The following is a 20,159-nucleotide window of genomic DNA, read 5'->3' as shown; positions in this document are numbered from 1 at the left end:
CGAGCTGCCGTCGATGGAAGTCCAGACGCCCGAGCGCGACCGGTCAACGCGAATCTTCGAGAAGTCCAGGCGCGTGTTGCGGGCGGCCGTGTGAGCTGGCAGCGTAAGAGAGCGCCGCGGCCTGCACCCCAGCCCGCGCGCCCCAACATCCGAGTCGCGCCGTGGCCCACGCCGCTGCCCTCACCGCGTTACACATGCACGCCGCCCTATGCCTGCAAAACCCGCCCTTCGCGCCCGCCCGTTTTGGCTGGACATTACTTGCATTAGATGCTTCTAACAGCCATTGTCTACGTGCTTTCTCTACCCAACTTGGCCAGCTCGCTGTTGATAAAGTCCTCCGCGTTCACAAGCTCCGTGCTGCCGTATACGACCCGCCGCCTGGGCCCGGTGCCTGGCGCGCCGGTGCCGCTGGTTCTCTGCGCCCATTCTTGCAAGTTTCCATATTCCTCCATGCTGCCGCCGCCTACAGTGAACACAATGGCCTCGCTGAAGCCCTGCCTGCGCTGTCCGAAACTGGCCTCAATGCCACGGCCAACGCCGCTCAGTCCACCCTGCTGGTTCCGCGCTTGGCTTGCAGGGGGCATCGTTCCACGTGCGTTCGCACTACGGGGATCGAAATACAGGTAGCTCTCCGTCTTTGCGATCGCAGACGAAGACGCGTTTTGCGGATCCATCAGAGACTCCGTAATCTTGGTGAGAGTGAGGTCCTTGTTCGCAGGAAGGAAGTTCTTCACACCGGAAATAAGGTTCTCGAAATTCGAGCCCAAGCCTGCATCTTTGAAGCGATCCGTAAGCCGGTTGGAAATGGAGCTGAAGCCGCGGAACAGATCACTGGATGCAGACTGCGCTGGCTGGGCGGGCGCCGACGACATCATTGTCATCCGCGTAATCTCTCTGACGCTATTTGATCTGTCAGCCATTTGTCTCAAACCTAGTCACGGCGGCACTCACGTTTTTACGTAGGCGAGAGACGATGTGTCAGCGCCTGTAGCCCGTAATGCTTCATCGAAGCGATCCAGATCGGCCCGGGATACCTCCTGCTCTGTACTCAGGAACCAAATGATGAAAAGACGCAGCTTGTCCAACGGTTCGTTCCCCTTATCCTCGTCCTTGATGATGTCTAGAATCTGTTGCTTTGTCTGTTTCGTTATGTTTTCCTCGAGCTGGAAGTAGTTATCGAGCTGGCGATCCTTAATTGCCTTGAGTAATGCCGTCAGGATAGTCATGTGCATATCTAGCAGAGACTTCCTCTCCCTCAGTTCCGGCAGCAACGTGATGGCAGCACCGAGCTGTTTCACTGAGGCACTGGCATCGTTCTGAAGGTCATCCAGAGAGGCGGCGCCCGTCTTCTTGGTAATCTCGTCCGAGTCTTGTTTGTACTTCTGCAATTCCGTGTCAATGGCCTCGGCGACGTTGGGGAACGGTGCACCGGCATTCTTTGACCAGAAAAAGTCCGTCGCGTTCAAGTCGTAGGATTTCTTCGTTACGCCCTTGGCTGGGTTCGTCTCGTCGGCCGGTAGCTCCACGGTAATACGGTTCAGGTGCATTTTAAGGACGTCATTGACGAGGGATTGATAAGTCCAGGAATGTGAAAGCATGGGAATTAGATCGACATTGCGGTCCACAATAATAAGAACGGGTCTCGAGGAAGGAGCGGTGCCAGTTGCGGAGATCTTTTGACTTGTACCGGAAAACAAGTTATCCTTGGAATTCAGAATGTGGTCCCGAAGCTTGCGATCCAATTTGGCGGAGATCATCTCCGCAGCCCCGCCCTTCGGGCAGCGGATGATAGGGATCGTGCCTGCCACAGTCAGCCTCGATAGCATCAACGCACGAAATTGCGAACGTACCCGTAGTGACCACCACGCTGAAGAGCCCGCTCACAATGCGATCAACAGCAGCGTCCAGAACCTCATCCGCCACTTGCGCGCTGTTCAGTGTCCAGTATGTCTCCTTGCCCATGCCTAAGCTGAAGAGGTCGGGTTCGCTGACGATGAAGTTGAGGTACTGGTCGAAGATTTGTGAAAGATGCTCTGCTGTTCCATGTTCGGCCGTCTTTGCCGCAAAGTCTTCCAGCAAGGGTCGGGGTATCGAGGAGAGGAAGTTGACGTATGCTGGAGAATACAGGCCTCGCGCAAGATCGGAGGTAATGATCTCGAGGTTCTGGGCAGTCGGCTCCACAAGATAGATGACAGGGACGTCCGGAATCGAATGGCGCGTCGTGTTAATGTTGCTGCATGCGTGCATCAGTTGGAGCTCCCGTCACCACCCTTGAAGGCTTCCCGCGGCGGGGGGAGCGTGGCTACCTACAGGTGTATCGTAACTCCCCAGCTTCGCAGGTCGTTCACACGCAGGACGCTGCTGATGACATCTCTGCCCAAGTTGTCGAACACCAGCACCTTCCATATCGGCTGGCCGTTGGCGTCCAGGATCGGGGTAGACTTTGGCAACAGGCCGTTCGCATTGGGGTCGTGGTGCTCGTCGGCGTTCTGCTCGGAGGTCTGGTTCAAATTGAGGATCTTCTCGATTGAAGCTGCACGTAACATTAGCTCGCGACGAAGCTTTCCGCGTGCGGAGGGCGGTAGAGCTTACCGACTTGCCTGTCCCTCAAGCTGTGGTGGGAGGACGCGGTCGCCATCGTGTTGGTTAATGAAGTCGGTGCGCGGTGCGCTCGCGGGGAAACAGAGCTACCTCATGCGCAGACGGCGGAAGAAACAACAGGCAGCACTCTGGACCGTCGCGACGCGCGTGTGGCAGCACTGCCGACTGACAACGTAGCTGGAGAGAGGCCACGGCGCAGCTCCGGGCTGCGACCAGGCGGGCAACCGCGGGCCGAAACGGGCTAGCGCGGGCAGCACGTGCAGCCAGCTATTTCGCCTTCGCCGGTCGCTCGCCGCTCTCCTCCCTTCATCACACAACAACCTCTCCGCCTCGCCCATGGCTATGCGCCCACTTTCCATCCGCTCCCTTCAAAGCACCCCTTCATAGTGAACTTTCCGACTGCTGGCGTAATTGCTGCATGCGCCGCCAGATAACTGGCTCTGGAGGAGGGTTGAGCAGGCTTTTCGCGCGGTCGGGGGTGACAGCTGGCTGGAAGTGACGCCAGCTCCTCAGGCAAAGCATCTCGCAACGCCGTGACGCCAATCTCATCAGGTATCTTCATACTGCGCAGATTGTCGGCGGGTCGTAGAGGCGCGGCCTGCAAGCTTTTTTCCTGTGCCACTTCCTTTCACGCGTCCGCACGACCGGCGGAAACAGGCGCAGCGTCGCCATCAGGGCAGACAGCTGCGACGGTGCTGGGGGCTGGGGCCGGGATTTGGTCGCCGGCCACGCGTTTTCTCTGATCACCACTCCACGCAAGGCAAACGCGCGCTGCAGGCCGTCCAGCAGCGCGCCTCTCTACCAGGGGGACACCCTTCGCACACGCGCAGCAAGCACCTTACGGGGCCTGGGCCTCTCCGCCGCCGGTTCAGCTCGCACAAAAGAGACAGCAAATTCGCCGCGTTGCGCCTAGTGTCTGCGGCGCCCCTGCAGTGTTGGCCAATCAGCGCTGTCCGCTGATCGCCGCCCTAGCTGCAAGCGGGTAATTAACGGGCTTTGCGTCGAGCGCCTCTGACTCTGCGCCGCCCGCCGGAGCTGCAAGACAAGCAAAGCCACTCGCCGTCATGGCCTCCAATCACGTGCATCTCGATGATCACCACGCCGGCCAGCAGAGCAACATGTTCGCCCGGCCCGAGCTGAACGCATTTGATAACTTGTTCTCCAATGCCCACGCCGACCAGACCTTTGACGCCGGCGCCTGGAATTTTGAGCAGCAGGGCGCGCCGCCGCAGCAGTGGCAGCAGCAGCCTCACCAGCAGCCCATGCCTGCCACTTTCGACTCCAGCGGCGCCTTCTACGGCGGCCGCGATTTCTCCAACAGCCCCGCCCCCTACGGCGGTCAGACTTTTGCCCACCAGCAGCAGTTCCAGTCAAATAACCTGGATCCTGCCTTAATGTCCACCGCCACTGCTGAGCATCCCAACTTCAACAACACCAACATGCGCATGTACGCAAACTCGGCCGCGCAAGCCAACACTATTGCCCCGCAAGCTCTGCGCCAGGCCTCCTACAGTTCTAGCACGCCCCCCGTGGCCGACTTCCAGGTACTTACGCCTCCGTACCAAGGTCATATGCCAGTACTAATTCACTCGCAGCAGAATCAGCAGCGGCAGAACAATGCAAGCCAGCAGCAAACCCTAGCCAGCACCCCGCCCGCTGCTGCGCCAGCATACATTCCCGCACCCCCTGCTAAGTATCCTGATGCTCCTGCCGGCAAGCCGTCGGGCAAGTTTTACATCATCGATGCCAATGAGCTCGCCGCAAACACGAACTCGGTGCGCTTGCACGAGTTCCTGTACATTGGCAATGATGCCGTTGAAATGCCGATCATGAAGTGTAAGCTCAGATGCTCAATTAGCTCTTGTGCCCCCACTGACTTGTCTCCAGCATCGCTGCCGCAGTACCAGGCTCGCAAATCTCGCAACGAACTGAGGAAGCTGGCGGCCAACGACGAGAGATTACGGGGTATTTCCACTCCAGCTAGCCGTGTAGGCTCTACAGCTAACTTCATTACAGCCAAGATCGCGAAGGCTTCGAAGAAGGCCAAGACGCCCGCCGCCAAGGTTGCGCGCACCAGACCAGTTTCTTATGGATCACCTTCAAGTGTGAAGGATGAGATTTCCGATTCCTCAAGTGAGACGGAGACTTCGGAGGATGATTCTGATTACGAGTCTTCTGATGATGAGACGCCTGAGCCCTCACCTTTGCCTAGCACTCGCCCCGTCGAAGCCCTTCCTGCCATGAGATACGACACTATCAAGGCCACCTGGAGGCCACGTAACCTGCCTGTTACAGCTGATGAGATTAGAGCAGCATTAAAGGATTACTGGGATATCCTCCAGGCCGTCCGCAACAGATGGAAAGAGGACTCGGCGGCGTTGAAGCAAGCGCAGGAGAAGAACTCTAGAGACATAGAGCTGCTCAAGGGCAGAGTCAAGGACCAGCGTTCCTTGATGGAGATGGCCCTGAAATCCGCGCTTGAGCATGGACACCCAGATGTGATCAGAGTGTAAGTTTTCCCCCGTTGAATCCCCCGAGCCCACCCCACCACAGCACCCTGGACTGGTTGTTCGGGTTAGTTTTTGGCTGCAAGCAAGCTGCCGCGCCGTCATCTGCCATAATGGGAGACGCGGCTGGGGCTTCACCTTTGAAGCTCCATGCCCTGCGGCGACGGTGGACAAGGCCTAAAGGCTGCATATGCAACCTGGCATAGCTGTGATTGACATCCCTGTCTGCGATCGGCCGACCCCTGGCCAGATCACGTGCCTTGTGCGTGTTGTGATCAATGCACACTTCACCCCAGGCGGGGATTTGGAGCACTTCACCTTTGCGGCTACTTTGAGGCTTTAATACTATTCGCTGCTACCGCAACTCGCGGTTAATTGCTTGAAAAGTGCGCAACTGACCCTTCCGTTACAGACTCGGAGGCAACGCGCCCCTCCTGTTCCTCGCATACCAGTTCTTGGCAGACCGTATTAGAGAGAATGAATACAACGACTCTTTCTCTAAGGCTATAATCGAGGTAATAAATCTCGATCTTAATGTAATGGAACAAATGATTGACTTGCCCCATAGTTGCTCTCTCGCAGCGAGAACATCACCATGGAACACATTGAGCGCACCAAACTTAACACCGCCTTGAAGCGTTATCTCAACAGGGGAGATGACCGCACCAAGCCGCAGGCGGAGAAGATCCTAGAGCGGGCTCAAACAAACTCGAAGAAGTCTGGCGCTGCCACTACCAACGGCGCATCCGAAAAGAAGGTGGAGGTCAAGAAGGAAGCAGAAGCTTCCAAAGAGCCGGGTGCGCGACCGCAGCCTCCGGTTGTCGCTGGCGTCAAACGGCCCCGTCCTGGTGACAGTTCCGCCCAACAGCCAGCCAAGAAGACAAGTTCCGCAGCAGCACCCTCGTCGACTGCCACTGCTGGTGTCAAGACCGCTGCCTCTGGGTTGAAGAAGCCTGGTGCTACAACCACAACTGGCTCAGCGAATGGCGCAGCATCGGCGGCAACCAAGCCCAAGATGGTCTCAAAGCCCAACATGTTCGCGGGACTTCAGTCTGCATCAAAGCGGTCCAATGCCACTGTCCAGAAGCCCACTGCTGGAACGACTGCAGCACCGAAGAAACCTGCCGCCCCTGCTCCTGCTGCACCAAGGTTTTCTTTTGCCGAGACCATGGCTAATCTGACCAAGCCAAAGGAGCAGCAGCCTGCCTCAAAACCAGAGGAGAACCGCCCGCCTGAGACAGAAGAGGAGAAGGCGAAACGCCTCAGGAAAGAAGAGCGCCGCAAGCTGCGGGTGAAGTGGGCTGACAACGGCATTGGAAACAAAGACCAACTTGAGTCTGTCCGTCTTTTCACCCACGATCCTGAGGAGGAGCTTGGCCACGATGCAGCCATGGTTCGTGACGTAGCCGACGTCGGCGGCGAAGGACGCATGTTCAAGCAGCACAAGGACATGATGGACTTGGACGATGATGATGATCGCCCAAGTGAGGAAGACTTCCGTCCCTGGCGCACGCCTTCGCTTGTCGACTTTAGCACCGTTCCGGAATCCGAACGAGAACGCAATTACGAGCCATATGGCGGAGGAACCCTCCCGGTCGACTCAGCCGAGAAGGCGGTTCAGGAACAACACGAGGCAAACACCCTTCTCGTCTTCTACCCCTCACCCGGCGATATCCCACTTTGCCCACGTGAGCCTCCGGAGGACGAACAGCAACCTCACACTGACGCAAAGGCACCCATGTCTATCGGTGTGCCTCCCGACGATTCGCCTTACACACGGCGCGCTCCGCGCTACGACCCTACTCCACAACCCGCTGCCCCCGCAGACATTCCAATGCCCGACCTAAGCAGCATCATGTCGATTCTTAGTCGAACTCAACAGCAACAGGCACCGACACCGCCGCAACCACCGCAGCTACCCCAGCCTGCGCCCCAGACCAGCGAGCTTGAAAAGACCTTCTCGATGTTCATGCCCCAGCAGCAGCAGCCGCCGCCGCAGGTGTCGCAGCCCCAGGCGCCTGCTCCCGCCGCACCGGCCGTCGATATCCAAGCCATCCTTGCCAGCCTCAACAATCTCAATGGGCAGTCACAACAAGCCCCGCAACCCCCGCAGCCCCCGCAGCAGGCCCCGCCTGCTCCATTCCCGAGCATGAATGCAAACCCTGGCGGTGGCTCTGGTTTCGACCTTGCAGCGATTCTCCAGAGTGTTGGCAATGGCGGTGCACCTCCTGCTGTCCCGGCCTTCGGCATGCCTTTGCCAAATCAACAGGCACAACAGCAACACCCCCACCAACCCCTACCATCGCAGTCGGAGATGTTCCAAGAGGAACGCAGCAAGCGCCAGCGCGGCAACGACGACCACGGAGGCGAGCGCGGCTGGGGCAGCAACCGCCGCAACAAGAAGTGGAAGAACAAGAACAACCCGGATTACCAACCACCGCAATTCGTGGTTCCATGCAAGTTCTGGAAGGAGGGAAAGTGCATGAAGGGAGACAAGTGTACGTTTTTGCATGAATGATGTCCCAACCCCCATTTTTCCTGCGAGGAGTAAGCTTTTTCTTCCCTTTATCCTCCTCCGTTTCTACTTTCTCAAAAGGCGGCTACTTTGACACGGGATTTCTCACAGGTCCTGTACACTCTTCCTCTCCTGCCTCTACCAAGCCTCCCACTGCCACTGCCTCACCACCTCCTACCGCTCCTACTGCCCCGAAGAGCATGACGTCACTGCCTCAGGGTGGTGGTGGAGGAAAGAAAAAGAAAAGGAAGAAGGGAAAAAGGTACATGGACAGAGATGCGAACGGTGGCGATCTCGGAGCCGGCATCATGGATGACTAAGGCGCTCTGTCCATGCCTTCACCCTCTTTCTTTTCGCCTGTCGACGCGCGAGCAGTATCCGGTCTTCGTCTCGATCACGAAACCCTTCCGCCGATACGAAATGCAGCTCTAGGTCTGTGCTTGATCGCACCGCCTTTTGCTACGACTATTTCTTCTCTATCCAAACATTCCCGGCGATGGTGGACGAACGAAACTCTTTTGCCTGTTTTCTTCCACATTATGTACAACAGCATTCTCCCTCCCATCTTCTTGCTTTTTCCAGGGAGGCTGGGGAGACCTCCTGCTTTGCTTTTGGGTGTCTCAAGTACACTTCTCATCAGCACTTCTTTTTCATCCTCCACGGCTATTTCGACGGAGCATTCGAAGTATGGGATGACATCTTTTCATTGAAAAAGCATGGAAAGTCGGTTACGAACACTATCCGGAGGGAATTTAACTAGATCGGACCGGGGTTATACTGGGTTGTGAAAAGGATGCGGATTCAATTATTACTTTAACGGATGATATCCAGCGGGTTCTGCTTTTTCTTTTGGCCTTTCCGCTATTAATCGATGGGATCTCCCTTTCTGCTCACTTACGTTTATCTGCACTTCTCCATCCTCCTTGACCTTGCTTCTCACCTGATGTTTCCTGCATGGTTCATCATTTTCTTACCATCTGTTTTCCGTCTTTTGGTCTTCTTGCAACGGTCGTGTTCTGCATTACGTTTGTACTGCGTGTGTGCATTGTGTTGGTTGAACGTGCGAGCGTCTGTTCTGTCTTGTCACTTATTGTTTCTTCCCTGCTTGACTCCCTCCCTCCCCTTTTTCTCCATCCTCTCTTTCTACTTCCCTCGTTACGCAGGTTGCGATGTGAATGGAGGCATAGCCGCTAACAGAGCTCACGCAAAAAAGAAGAGAGAAAAGAAGGACAAAAGGGGCAAAGACAAGGGAGCTCACGTTGTGCAGTAAATTGTCTGTAATATTACCATCGGTCACCAATGTTCAGACAGCTGGTATTTCGATGGCGGGCGGCCGTGTCTCTTACAATGGGGAAATGGCGTATCTAGCTACAAAAATCAAGAGGTACTTTTATCTTCAATAACCCTTGGACAATGTATCCGTGATTAATTTGCAACAGAAATTGTGTGTGAATGATGATTTCTCGAGTTTGAGTCTATTCAAAGTTCATCTATGATACAGCAACTGTAGTCTGTTCCCTACGCCGCTAATTTATGTAAAGCCATCGAATGCTTGAAAAAGTGTTGAATTGAAGGAGGTAGTGACACCTTGCTTTGGATATGGTTGTTGGATGCAGGCAGGTGCAACTCACAAATATTATTCTACGCAGACCTATCATGTCATAAATTTTGGTGGGTTGTTGGATTCAACGCCCTGGTGCATTTTGCCATTTGAAAACTCACTACGCCCAAGAATTTTTTTTTCTCCAGTTGTCAAGTTGCACGCACATTGGGAAAGAAATGCGTCGCTCTGATAGGTTCTCCATTTTTCGTCTGCTCGACTCACGTCTACTTTCCTTCAAATCAGAAGAAAAAGGCGTCAAGATGTGGGAATGCTATCAAGAACCTCCCGTTCTATTTCCTCAAAAGGAGACCATAGCACAGCATGGCATAGCATAGCATACAGCCCTTTCAGACATCCCCATCGAGACCAACCCTCGTCGTGACAGCTAGCCACGCATTCAATCGAGAGACTTCCTTGTTCCCAAGCTTCTCAAGTGAGCGTGATGGGTCGGCAAGCTCAGGCCTGGCTCCCTCCGATCCTCCCCTAAATGTATGCCCGTGACGACCGAGAATTTGCCAGTGTGGTAATCACCGCCACCAACCACCATCCGCACTCATCAAAACTATCCGCGTCGCCCTCGCATGTGCGGATCAAAACTCCTACTTTTCTCCCGTTGCAAAGCCATCCCAAAACGCCAAATACCCCCACCGATGTCCCATCGCTTATCCATGCCAAAGTCCCAAAGAAAAGGGGAAGAAATGAAGGGGAAGAAGAAAGGTTAGGGTCATGCAAACAGGCCGTTTATAGCTGAATCTCAGATTTCGATATCGATGCCAAGGTCCATAGATCCGATGAGCTCATCGTCCATAGCCTTCTTGGTGAAAGTGGGAATGCCCTTGCGCTCGACCTTGGGTTTCTTGGGCTGCTCCGAAGGCGTTCCGGTCCGGCTGATGTCGCTGCCGCCATTGAATAGCGCGTCCTCTTCGGCAGCCTTCCTCTTTGCCTCTTCCTCGGCCCTGCGCAGACGAGCCTTTTCCTTGGCCTGGGCCTTCGCGGTACGTTCGGCGATGAGGGCTTGGCGGACTTGAGTGGCGTTGTTGACGCGGATGCTCTTGTTCAATGTCTGGAGCTTCTGATGGCGATCGGACTGGGTGCTGAAGCCGGTCTTCGCCTTCTCGGGGGCGTATTTGTTCTGGCGTTTGAGCTTCTCGGCGATATCCTCTTCGGACCAACGCTTATCCAATAGCTCGTGGATCCTCTGGAGGTTTCTGTTGAGCTTGCTTTGAGTTGGGATCCTGACTCCCTCGCTTTCGCACACACTCTTCCACCTGTTGAACTCGGACTACAATGACGTCAGTACTTGTCAAAGCATTGGGTGAGCGAATTGTCTTACCTCGGAGAACTTGGAGTCCGAGCACATGACGAAAGGCCATTCCTTCTCAGCCTTGCCGTGCGCCACAAGCACGTACAAGTCCGTCTTGACCGGCTTGTTGTTAGAACCCTGCATCGCGTACGGCGTACCCTCAGTGAAGCCCTTGATTTGGCACATCCGGTAAACGCCCTGGCCGGTGTTCTTGTCCATGCCGATGCTGACACGAGCGAAACAGCCAATGAGGTGGTCCTCAAAGCCTGGGTAGAAACAGACCTTGGCAAAGTTGCTCCGTCCGACCCTCACGCGCTCGAAGTCCTTGAGCTCAGCGGGTGGCTCCTCCTTGGCTGGCGACTTCTTGCGCGCATCCCACTCAACGTCGCTCTCGCCCTCCGCATCGACGTCGGACTGCATCCTGTCGCTCTCGGCAGATGGAGAACGACGATCGCGGGTCCGACGGTTACGCTGATCATTCCTCCGCGCTCTTTCGGCTTTGTAGTTCTCCAATGACTCGTTCACAGCCTTGGTCTTCGGCCGGCTGTTCTTCCGCTCGTCATCATCCAGATCAGCGGCTCCCGCCTTGCGCTTCTTCTCTTCCTTGGCCTGGCGGTTCTGCAACAAGCGCTTGAGGTTGAGATCCTGATTCCGACGCTCAATCTCCTGGGCGCGCTCAGCGAGAATGGACTCGCGCTCGACTTCCGACAAGCCCATGATCCGGTTCTTGTCCTCCCATGAGGTGAACTTGCCCTCGACAGGGTAGGGGTTGCTGTCTTCTTTGAAAGCGTCGACGGCGGCGTCGGAGTCAGACTCTTCCATGGCGCCAGAGCCCAGAGAGTCGGGGGAACCAGGAGCGGAAGAGCTGCGAAATGTTAGCGCACAGGCTCGATGGCGCATGACAACCAGGAGGTTGAACAAGAGGCCACAACTTACGCTTCACCTTCCTCCTCAGAGTCATCCTTCCTGCGGCGACCGCTGGCCTTGCGCGACTTTACCTTGCGACGCGGGGGCGACGCCTCGGGCGAGCTGTGACGATCGGAGGGTTGAGGTGAGGAACGGGGGGTCGGCGAGCGGCTGGTACGTGGGCTGTGCCTCGCGTCATCCATCTCCTGATCGCTGCCCACCTCATCGCCGGCGAGGGCGAGCAGCTCAGCATCGAGATCAAGGCCGTCGTCAGACATGGTGCTCGTGAGTTGGCTCAAGGGCTTTTTCGGCGATGGAAAGAGTGATTCAGCCGCGATTCGGCGATGAAAGGCGCGTCAAGACGATGGCGGAGTGGAGAGCGCGTCGTCCGCGGTTCAGGAGTCGCTGGGACGGGCGGCGTGGAGCTGGCGCGGGCGCGACGACGGGGCAAGAAGGAATTCGGACAGCGGGGGCGAAAGAGGCGACGGATTGCGAGATGGACCTGGCGATGGAGGATGAGGACGCCGAGGATGACGTGCGGTGAGAGAGAGGGTCAGGTTGGTTGAGGGAGGGCGAGGTTTAAGAGTCGTGGTCGCAGTGCCAGGTGCACCGCCAAACTTGGGCCTGCCACTTCGCAGCCCCCGGGAAATTTTCGGACCAACCACGCGCGTGTGGGATCCCTGCTTGCAGCGCAGCCACTTGCGCGCGCCGCGGCTGTGGTCGATCGGCGGCGCGATGTCGGCCGCGCGCCCAGAGCATTTCCTCTTCGATGTCATCAAAGATGCGCCTCACGCCCCCGCGCCGCCGCGACTACGTCCGTTCCTTCCCCGTCGCTCTTCTTTCCCATCTCCGTGTACCATAGTTCCATAATGTCCGTTTCTTTCTCTCCTCGCGTTGCCGTGGCCGCTCGCGCGCTGCGCCCGCAATTTCTATCCGCCTCCAGATCCTCCGCGCCGGGTGTCGTACGATTCAGAAGATGCGCCTCTTCCGCTACCATCAGTCAAACACCCACCGACAATGAGGCTCTGCTATCGACATCACGCAGCAATGGCGAGCCGCGTACTCCATTGAGCAAGGAGCAGAAGGACTACCTTGACAGCGCTGTCCGTCATCCCGCTATGTTGTTTCGAAACATCTCAGCCGAGCTGACTCCTGCTGTAGCTGCGCGTCAACCAAGCAGGCGAGCTCGCCGCCGTTCTCATTTACCTTTCCCAGACCCCGCCCATCATTAAAGCCCATCCCAAACTCCGCCCGTTGATGAAGCACATGCTTGAGCAAGAGGAAGGTCACTTTCACCAGTTCAACCACCTCATTGCCAAACACCGCATAAGACCAACGGCCATGTACCCGGTATGGAAGGCCGCAGCAACAATTCTGGGATGGGGCACAGGAGTCATGGGTCGCGAGGCCGCAATGGCTTGTACGGAGGCCGTGGAGACGGAGATTGGCTCGCATTACAACGAGCAGGTCGCCAAGCTGCTGGAATGGGAAAAACAGTTGACTGCAAAGGGCGAGCAGCTAAGCCCGGATTTGCAGGTACTGCTACAGGACCTGCGCCGGATTCGTGATGAGGAGCTAGAGCATCTGGATCATGCGGTTGAAAACGATGCAAAGGAGGCTAGGCCATACGAGCTGCTTACCAACGTCATCCGTGGAGGATGCAGGGCTGCTATTTGGGTATCAGAGCGTGTCTGAGACGTTGAGGTTCCGCCTGCGAAAAGGAGTCATTCCACCATATGTATTATCAAAGTGTAGAATTTTGGCCTATACGGGCCATGCTAAGGAGTCTAGCTAGATCCAACTCCTCTCCCCCATTAGCGCTGAGCGCAAGAATAACAATATGATTACAATGCAGCCGTTGTGTACAGCCATTCCGAAAAGCGTGGAAGCCCTGCATGTAGGCTTGGCATTAGCGAGTGGCTGGTATGCCCACAGCTTCAACTTCACTTCAATTGAATTCACAATCTGCATTGACCTGAAACACGACAATAGGGGAGGTGAACGCAAACAATAGCAACAATACAACAATGGCACACAAGCTGCCGTCGAACCGCTCAAATACTCCTGCTTTCCTTCGTGCCATCTTCTTTCCTCCGACTCCAGCCTATCCACATCCGCCGTCTTGACAGCTTCAGCGAGCATTACGAATCCTCCAAACCACTGAAAAGCTTCGTTACCCACCGCTATCAACCGTCGCCATGTCTTCCTCTACTGTCAATCAGTCCGTCCTTGACGACGCTCGCATCATTGCCCTCAAGGAGGGCACCAGCCTGACTTGGGCCGAAATCGCCAGACACTTCCCGAACAAGACCAGGGGCAGCATCCAGGTCCGGTACTGCCGCTCTCTCAAGGCTGGTAAGTTAATCTTGGTGTATACCCTCTACCTCGTCTACGTCTTGAATCATTTTCGCTTGATACCCCTTCACTGCCTGGCTCCAATTGACATGTGTATAGACACCGCTGCTCGTCGCGCTGCCCTCGCTGCCAACGCTGCCGGCACCACCACCACCACCATCTCGGGCCAGTCTTCGGCCAGCGCTGGCGCTGGTCCTGCTCAGCCCGCCTCTGCCCCTGCTGCTGCTACTGCGACCGCCGCTCCGCCCGCTGCCGCCGTCTCGTCGTCGTCTTCCTCCTCCGCGCCCGTGTCTGCTCCGGCTGCTGGCAGCCTCAAGCGCACGCGCTCTGCCACCGCCGCCGCCAATGCCGCTGCCGCCGCCGCCGCTGCTACTGCTGCTGCTCCCGGTGCCGCTCCCACTCCCGCCACCACCGCCGACGAGGAGGAGGAGGCCGTTCCTGCGCCTGCCCCCAAGCGGGCCAGGACGGCCCGCAACAAGAAGACCGCTGCCGCCGCCACCGCCACCGCCGAGGAGAGTGGCCCCTCCGCGCCCGCAGCCTCCGCTCCCTCCGCCACCACCGCACCCGCCGCCGGTCCCGTCCAGCGCGCCCGTCGTCCTGCCGCTCGTGCGCCGGCTTCGCAGCCGCGCGCGACGCGTTCCTCTCGGAGGACCCAGCCCACCCGCTCCGCGAATGCGCAGTCGGGTCCTTCCGCGCCGCCAGCCGGCCCGTCCGCTCGTGAGCAGCGCGCCGCGAGGCGCAATGCGATCAAGCCCGGGCAGGTGGCGCGGGAGGCCGGTGGGATCAGGGTCCCCGCGGGGAATTTGCAGACGACGAGGTTCCTGAGCACGGCGCACTTCAGCGCCTACGACGGATATGCGGTTGTTGGGGAGAAGTGGGGTGATGCGAGGTGGGAGGGGTTCACGGGGAAGTATTTGAAGTGAGGGGAGAGGGGGAGTGTTCCGGGTTGGGGGGTTGGGGTGCTTGGGGAGGGAGGAGTTTTGGGGGAGAGAGATTCAAAAGTTTTTGTTTTTTCGAAATGCCGGTTTAGGAAGCCGGTGGTAACGGTTCTGGTGGTTTGCTTCTGGGGCCAAGGGGTGAATAGGCCACCATGCATCAGCGGTCGTTGGGAGCTGCGGCTCAGCTTTATAGACTTCACGACGACGACGACGATACCAACGCAGAGACGATAACGAATGAATCAGAAGAAGATGCTGGACATCTTCGCGTCTTTTGCGCGTAGAAAAATCCCTTTTCAAGTCCCATGGTGAATAGTTGATGTCTCTGGCTTCAGGTGATGTTGTTTCTTACCGCTTGGGTAAACGTCGGGGATAGCGTGAACGCTCGGTCTTAAGCGGGGATTGACGCGACGCGAGGCGCGCAAGAGCGCGTCGCGCGCTCGTCAACCTTTACATTCCAACTCCACTACCTCAGCCGTCACCCTATACTCCAATGACAGCCTAATTTGATACCCCAATTCTCGCATTCAGTGCAACGACGGAAACGCATTCTAATTTTCAAAAACCCGTCGACATGTCTTCTACGCCCTCCACCCCGGCGCGCTCCGCTCGCGCGTCCTCCACAGCCTCCTCGCCCGCCATGAATACCTCCAAATCTCCCATCGAGTTGACCCCGCGGAGCAAAGTCAAAGCCATGCTTGCAGCTGCCGGTATGAGTGATGATTCAGAGGACGAACTCTCCGCGCAGCCTTCCAACGGACCTTCAAACCCCACCGAGCCCGTGGCAAAACCTGCAGCAGCAGCCTCGAAACCCGTCCAGGATGGCGCCCCTTCAGATTCCGAGGACGAGGATATTGTTCCTGTTAAAAGACCAGTTGGACGGATGGCAGCACGCATGCTCGCACAAAATCAGAACGCCCAGAGTGAGGGCAGCGACGAGCAGGATGGGAATGCATACCAAAGGGTCAGGAAGATGCTCATGTCCGCTAAGGATAAGCAGAAGGAATCGTCAAGCAAGCCAAGCTCTGCATCGGATGCCGACTCGAGTTCGGGCGAGGACATGCCATTCAGCAGACCCGCGCAGGCAAGAAGGCTTGCACGAAAAGCTAGCAAATCACCAAATCCTGCAGAACCCGCGTCAAGAGCATCTTCGCCTGGACTTTTCGTGTCACCATCGAAGCCATCCTCAGCCAAGTCTGTCGCTTCTCTGGACAATGACTCAAACTCCGACTCTGATATGTCTGACTTCAAACCGAAATCCCGCTTGGAGGAATTGGTCGCGCAGAAGAAAGCCGAGCGCAAGGCTAAGGAGGCTTTAGAGAAGAAGGAACGCGAGGAGAACCGCCGGAAAGCAAAGGCTGCCGCAAGAAAATCAAGAGAAATCGACCTCGAGCTGAACGGCTCAGAAACTGACAGCAACGACGAGGAAGGCGTGGCTGAGAAGTTGACACAACAATCTCGGCCAACCCGCAAGGCAGGAAAGAAGGCCAGAGAGGAGATGAACCGCGAAACGCAAAGACTATACAGGAACATGCAGTTGGCACATCAAGCGAAGACAAAGAAGAAGTACACCACGCAAGACCTTTTCAAGAAATTCAATTTTGGTCAGCCCAAAGGGTCTGCAGAGGATCCTGTTGAGCTTGCGTCTTCGGATGTTGATCAAGCCCAGAAGGAGACACCGCCTACGAGTCCACCAAGCGCGGATGAAGCTGAGAAGAAAACCGCTCAGGAGCAAGGCTTGGATTCTAACGGATTTCCTGAAGACACGGTTGTTGATATTGGCCAGCGAGATGTCGACCTTCCAGATCTACAAAAGATCCCCCCACAGTCAAAGATCAACAAGGGCAAAGGTCGTGCCGTATCACCATCTAGCGAAATCCCCCTCCAAGTCGCGCCGGAACAGACCGTCAAACCCGCCGTTCCTGCACCCGTCCAAGAGAAGAAAACTCGCACGTTCCGCGTCGTACTTCCGCAAAGACCTGCCGCTGGCGCCTCCGACGATGACGATGACCTGGAGATTGTCCGTGACACGCGCTTTCCGGTTTTCGACAACCTTCCCGCTCGCCAGGCGAAAGAGCCCAAGCATCTGCTCACACTCCGCCACCTCGCGCATCTGACTTCGCCAACCAAGAGCCGACAAACTAACAAGAATTCTATGGGGCCCACTGAATTACAAGCAGTACTTCAGCGCAGAGCCCGCGAACAAGCGAAGGCGGAAAAAGACGAGAAGATTGCTGAGCTTCGGGCAAAGGGCATCATGGTTCAGACGGAAGAAGAGCGTGAGAAAGACCAGCTTGAGCTGGAGAACCTTCTGGAGAAAGCCCGAAAGGAAGCCGAGGAGCTGGCGAAGAAGGAAAAGGAAGAGGCGAAGAAGAACGGCGAAGAGGACGGCGATGCCTTGCTTGATAGCGAAGATGATGAGAGCTACGTCGAGGGCGGATCGGATGCTGAGGGAGCGGAAGAAGACGAGGAGCTTGAGCTTTCCGGCAGCGAGGACGAGGAAGACGAACATGCTGACGGTGAAGGTCTTATCGACAATGAAGCCGGCGAAGATGACGACGAAGAGATGGCGGATGAGGATGATGTTGCAGCGCATCCTGAAATAGAAACGGCCGAGGACGATGTGGAATCCGAGAATGAAGACGCAGCGCCTGCACGGCGTGCAACAGCAGCACGGAACCGCAAACGCGTCGTCGATGACGAGGATGAGGAGGAGTCTGAGGCTAAGGCTGCTGAGCAGCAACCTCAACCAGAGCCGAGTCAGAACGAGGCTATGGCTGCATTTGGCTTTGCTAACAATGCTGCTCCTGTGGGTCTCAGTCAAATGTTTGCTGGCACAATGGCCGAACTGGGCTCCGAGCCGACCGATCAACAAGCTCAACCCTCGCCAGCCCAGGATGAGACTATGGCTGCATTTGGGTTTGCCAATAATGCCGCTTCGGTCGGTCTTAGCCAGATGTTTGCTGGCACAATGGCAGACATGAACTCCCAGGCCGAAATGCCAGTGGCGGGAAGCACCCAGCAAGATTCCCTCGATTTTCTCCGAAACATCCCGGTCTCGACACTTCCTGAGTTTGCAGACAACTTTGCAGGTCCCAGCCAGGACTCTGTCATCCGCGATAGTCAGCCCGAAGAATCCCAAGCAGAAAGTGGAAGCAACGACATCAACATTGGCATTTCTCAGTTCCCCTCGCAACCCCAAGATCTCGATACCCAGATGTCTGATATCCCCGAGCCCACGCAGGATGGTGGTTTTGCTGTTTCCCGAACGCCAGGCCGATTCAACAGGACTCCTTTGCCCTCGTCAAGTCAGAAAACAGTGGACACTATTATCCTTGAAGATGGGACACCTGAATCACCGATCGTTCAGCGGAAGAAGGGTCGTCTACAGCGCCGTCGCGAGATTATCGCTACATCGATGTCGGATGTTGAGGAGGACACTCAAACCAAGGAAGATGACGCCGCGTCGGATGAGGACTTTGAGATCTCGGCAGACGCTTTCGATGTTATGCGAAAGGGTGCGAAGAAGGCCAAGAAGGTCGACGCCTTCAACAAGAAGAAGAGCGCAGCCAAGGAGATGGTCGAGGAGCAGGCCGAGGAGTCTGAGGACGAATACGCGGGCCTTGGTGGTGCTAGTGATGATGAAAGTGGCGGGGAGATGGATGAGGAGCTAAAAGACATGATCGACGAGACAAAGGTGAAGGTCAACGAGAGGGAGATTGCGGCGTTTCATGCGTAAGTTACCCTATTCTCCTTACGATATCTCCCAAAATCTGACTAGTAAATAGAAACAAGGAGCGCGCGGAAGATGAGAAGCGCATCGATAGGCTGTACAAGGACATCACCAGCGGCAACCTGCGTCGGAAACGTGGTGGAGACTTTGATTCGTTGGATGACTCGGATGATGAAGCTGCAGAGAGGAGGGCAAGAAAGCAGAGGGAGTTCGCGCGTATGCGCAAGGCGCTTCTTGCGGACGAGAACATTGGCAAGATTGGTAAGTCTTCCCTCTGCTCCTCAAGGGGTCTGGCTAACATGATGGTCCACAGCCGAAAACCCGAAGAAGCTTGCCTTCCTCCGCGCCATCGAGGACCACGACGACGACGACTTCGACTTTTTCGAGTACAGGGATTCCACCGGCCCCGACGAGTCTCAGTCCCAATCCATTCCCGACTCGCAGGAGGCAGCGCAGCAGGAAAACACAGCGATCGACCAAGACGGTGCCTCTGCCGCAGCTGGCCAAGCAAACCCGCTCAAGCGCAAATCGCCTGCCACAGAATCCAACGACGAAAACCGGCCTCCGGCCCGCCAGCGCCGCACCGCCGCCGCGGCCGACCGCAAGCCAACCACACTCGCGGAGATCCGCGAGAACGTCTCGTTCCTCATCGACGAGCCGCTCGTCCGCGAAACCCAATACTCCGCGTCCGAAGACGAAGACGAAGGCGACGATGGCGGAGAGCAGCAACAAACCAAGGTCACCACCCGCGCCTCCTTCACCGAGCGCCGTACCACAACTACCGTCGTCGACCGCCTCACGCTGTCGCGCTCCGCCAGCGCCGCATCCTCGACGTCTACGACGACGACGGAACAACAGCCCGCCCCCGCCGGGAAGCCGCTCGCTTTCGCCGCTGGCAACAAGCCCGCCGGCCACGGCTTCAGGGTGCCGGCCCTGCTGCGGCGCGCGACATCGAACCTGAGCAACGCGAGCTCGACCACGACGACGACGACCACCACTACTAACAGCAACTACAACGCGACCGCCGCTGGCGCTGCTGCGGCCGAGGCGGGCGGCTTGAGGAGAGGTGGCAGCAAGAAGAGCAACATCCACTACCAGGCGCGCGAGGCGGAGCGCAAGAAGGCGGTCGAGGCCGTGGACGCGAGGAGGGAGGAGGGCTTGAGGAAGAAGGTGGTGAAGGGCAGGGGGAGGAGCGTGCTGGGCGTGTTGGGGGGTGGGGGGTTCGAGTAGGTGGTGCTGTTTTTGTCTGGGGTTATGGCTTTTTTTTTGGGGGGGTTCGTGGCGTTGCTGGTGCGAGGGAACAACGGGACGGCGTTGGCCGCAGATGGGCTGGGCTGGGTTTGTAGGTTTATGAATAGTATGGTTTGGACCGTTGGCGTTTTGCGTCTTTACCTTCCGAGAGGCCCGTGACTGCACATGCACCATTGATGTGAAACCGAATTCCTGCATGGCTCCTCAAAGTCACGATGATAGGAGTCCTGTGCAGAAACGCTTACCCTTCCTTTTTCCTCGGGCGACATATGTCTTTCATTGTGGAATTGCAGTCGACTTGAACCAAGCGCATGAGCATCGTGTCTTCTGCGGGGCTGGCAAGTCCCCCACCAGATAGTCAGGTCTAGGTTCACAGTAATTTGGTCAGTTCGTGACTTCCAGAAGTGTGTTAGTACTTAGTAGTAGACATTGTTCTTCTACAACCAA

At 56.8% G+C, this 20,159-nt stretch overlaps 6 protein-coding genes across 6 annotated transcripts; 4 read left to right on the top strand and 2 right to left on the bottom strand.

Annotated features, from left to right (window-relative positions):
- Positions 1 to 287: 287 nt before the first annotated feature.
- On the bottom strand, positions 288 to 2,638 carry LTHEOB_2712 (Golgi transport protein; the record flags this gene model as incomplete). Its single annotated transcript, XM_035511555.1, has 5 exons — positions 288 to 900; positions 952 to 1,801; positions 1,851 to 2,233; positions 2,311 to 2,533; positions 2,593 to 2,638. 5 exons carry the CDS (start codon positions 2,636 to 2,638, stop codon positions 288 to 290), a joined length of 2,115 nt encoding a protein of 704 aa, XP_035363438.1.
- A 1,027-nt stretch (positions 2,639 to 3,665) lies between these two features.
- Positions 3,666 to 7,943, top strand: LTHEOB_2711 (Zinc finger CCCH-type protein; the record flags this gene model as incomplete). Its single annotated transcript, XM_035511554.1, has 7 exons — positions 3,666 to 4,145; positions 4,197 to 4,437; positions 4,489 to 4,566; positions 4,618 to 5,110; positions 5,521 to 5,623; positions 5,677 to 7,606; positions 7,735 to 7,943. 7 exons carry the CDS (start codon positions 3,666 to 3,668, stop codon positions 7,941 to 7,943), a joined length of 3,534 nt encoding a protein of 1,177 aa, XP_035363437.1.
- Positions 7,944 to 9,980: 2,037 nt separating this feature from the next.
- Positions 9,981 to 11,713, bottom strand: LTHEOB_2710 (RNA polymerase ii transcription elongation factor; the record flags this gene model as incomplete). The annotated part of the gene is made up of 3 exons (XM_035511553.1): positions 9,981 to 10,508; positions 10,560 to 11,394; positions 11,466 to 11,713. 3 exons carry the CDS (start codon positions 11,711 to 11,713, stop codon positions 9,981 to 9,983), a joined length of 1,611 nt encoding a protein of 536 aa, XP_035363436.1.
- Positions 11,714 to 12,304: 591 nt separating this feature from the next.
- Positions 12,305 to 13,130, top strand: LTHEOB_2709 (Ubiquinone biosynthesis protein; the record flags this gene model as incomplete). Its single annotated transcript, XM_035511551.1, has 2 exons — positions 12,305 to 12,538; positions 12,597 to 13,130. 2 exons carry the CDS (start codon positions 12,305 to 12,307, stop codon positions 13,128 to 13,130), a joined length of 768 nt encoding a protein of 255 aa, XP_035363435.1.
- A 503-nt stretch (positions 13,131 to 13,633) lies between these two features.
- Positions 13,634 to 14,713, top strand: LTHEOB_2708 (Myb DNA-binding domain-containing protein; the record flags this gene model as incomplete). The annotated part of the gene is made up of 2 exons (XM_035511550.1): positions 13,634 to 13,790; positions 13,890 to 14,713. The coding sequence occupies 2 exons, from the start codon at positions 13,634 to 13,636 to the stop codon at positions 14,711 to 14,713; spliced, it is 981 nt and encodes a 326-aa protein (XP_035363434.1).
- A 589-nt stretch (positions 14,714 to 15,302) lies between these two features.
- LTHEOB_2707 (Mrc1-like domain-containing protein) lies at positions 15,303 to 19,691 on the top strand (the record flags this gene model as incomplete). Its single annotated transcript, XM_035511549.1, has 3 exons — positions 15,303 to 18,463; positions 18,517 to 18,722; positions 18,775 to 19,691. The coding sequence occupies 3 exons, from the start codon at positions 15,303 to 15,305 to the stop codon at positions 19,689 to 19,691; spliced, it is 4,284 nt and encodes a 1,427-aa protein (XP_035363433.1).
- Positions 19,692 to 20,159: the final 468 nt, after the last annotated feature.

The sequence above is a fragment of the Lasiodiplodia theobromae genome, assembly GCF_012971845.1.
Source record: "Lasiodiplodia theobromae strain AM2As chromosome Unknown scaffold_7, whole genome shotgun sequence".
NCBI lineage: Eukaryota > Fungi > Ascomycota > Dothideomycetes > Botryosphaeriales > Botryosphaeriaceae > Lasiodiplodia > Lasiodiplodia theobromae.
This window is presented reverse-complemented; position numbering and strand designations above follow the sequence as displayed.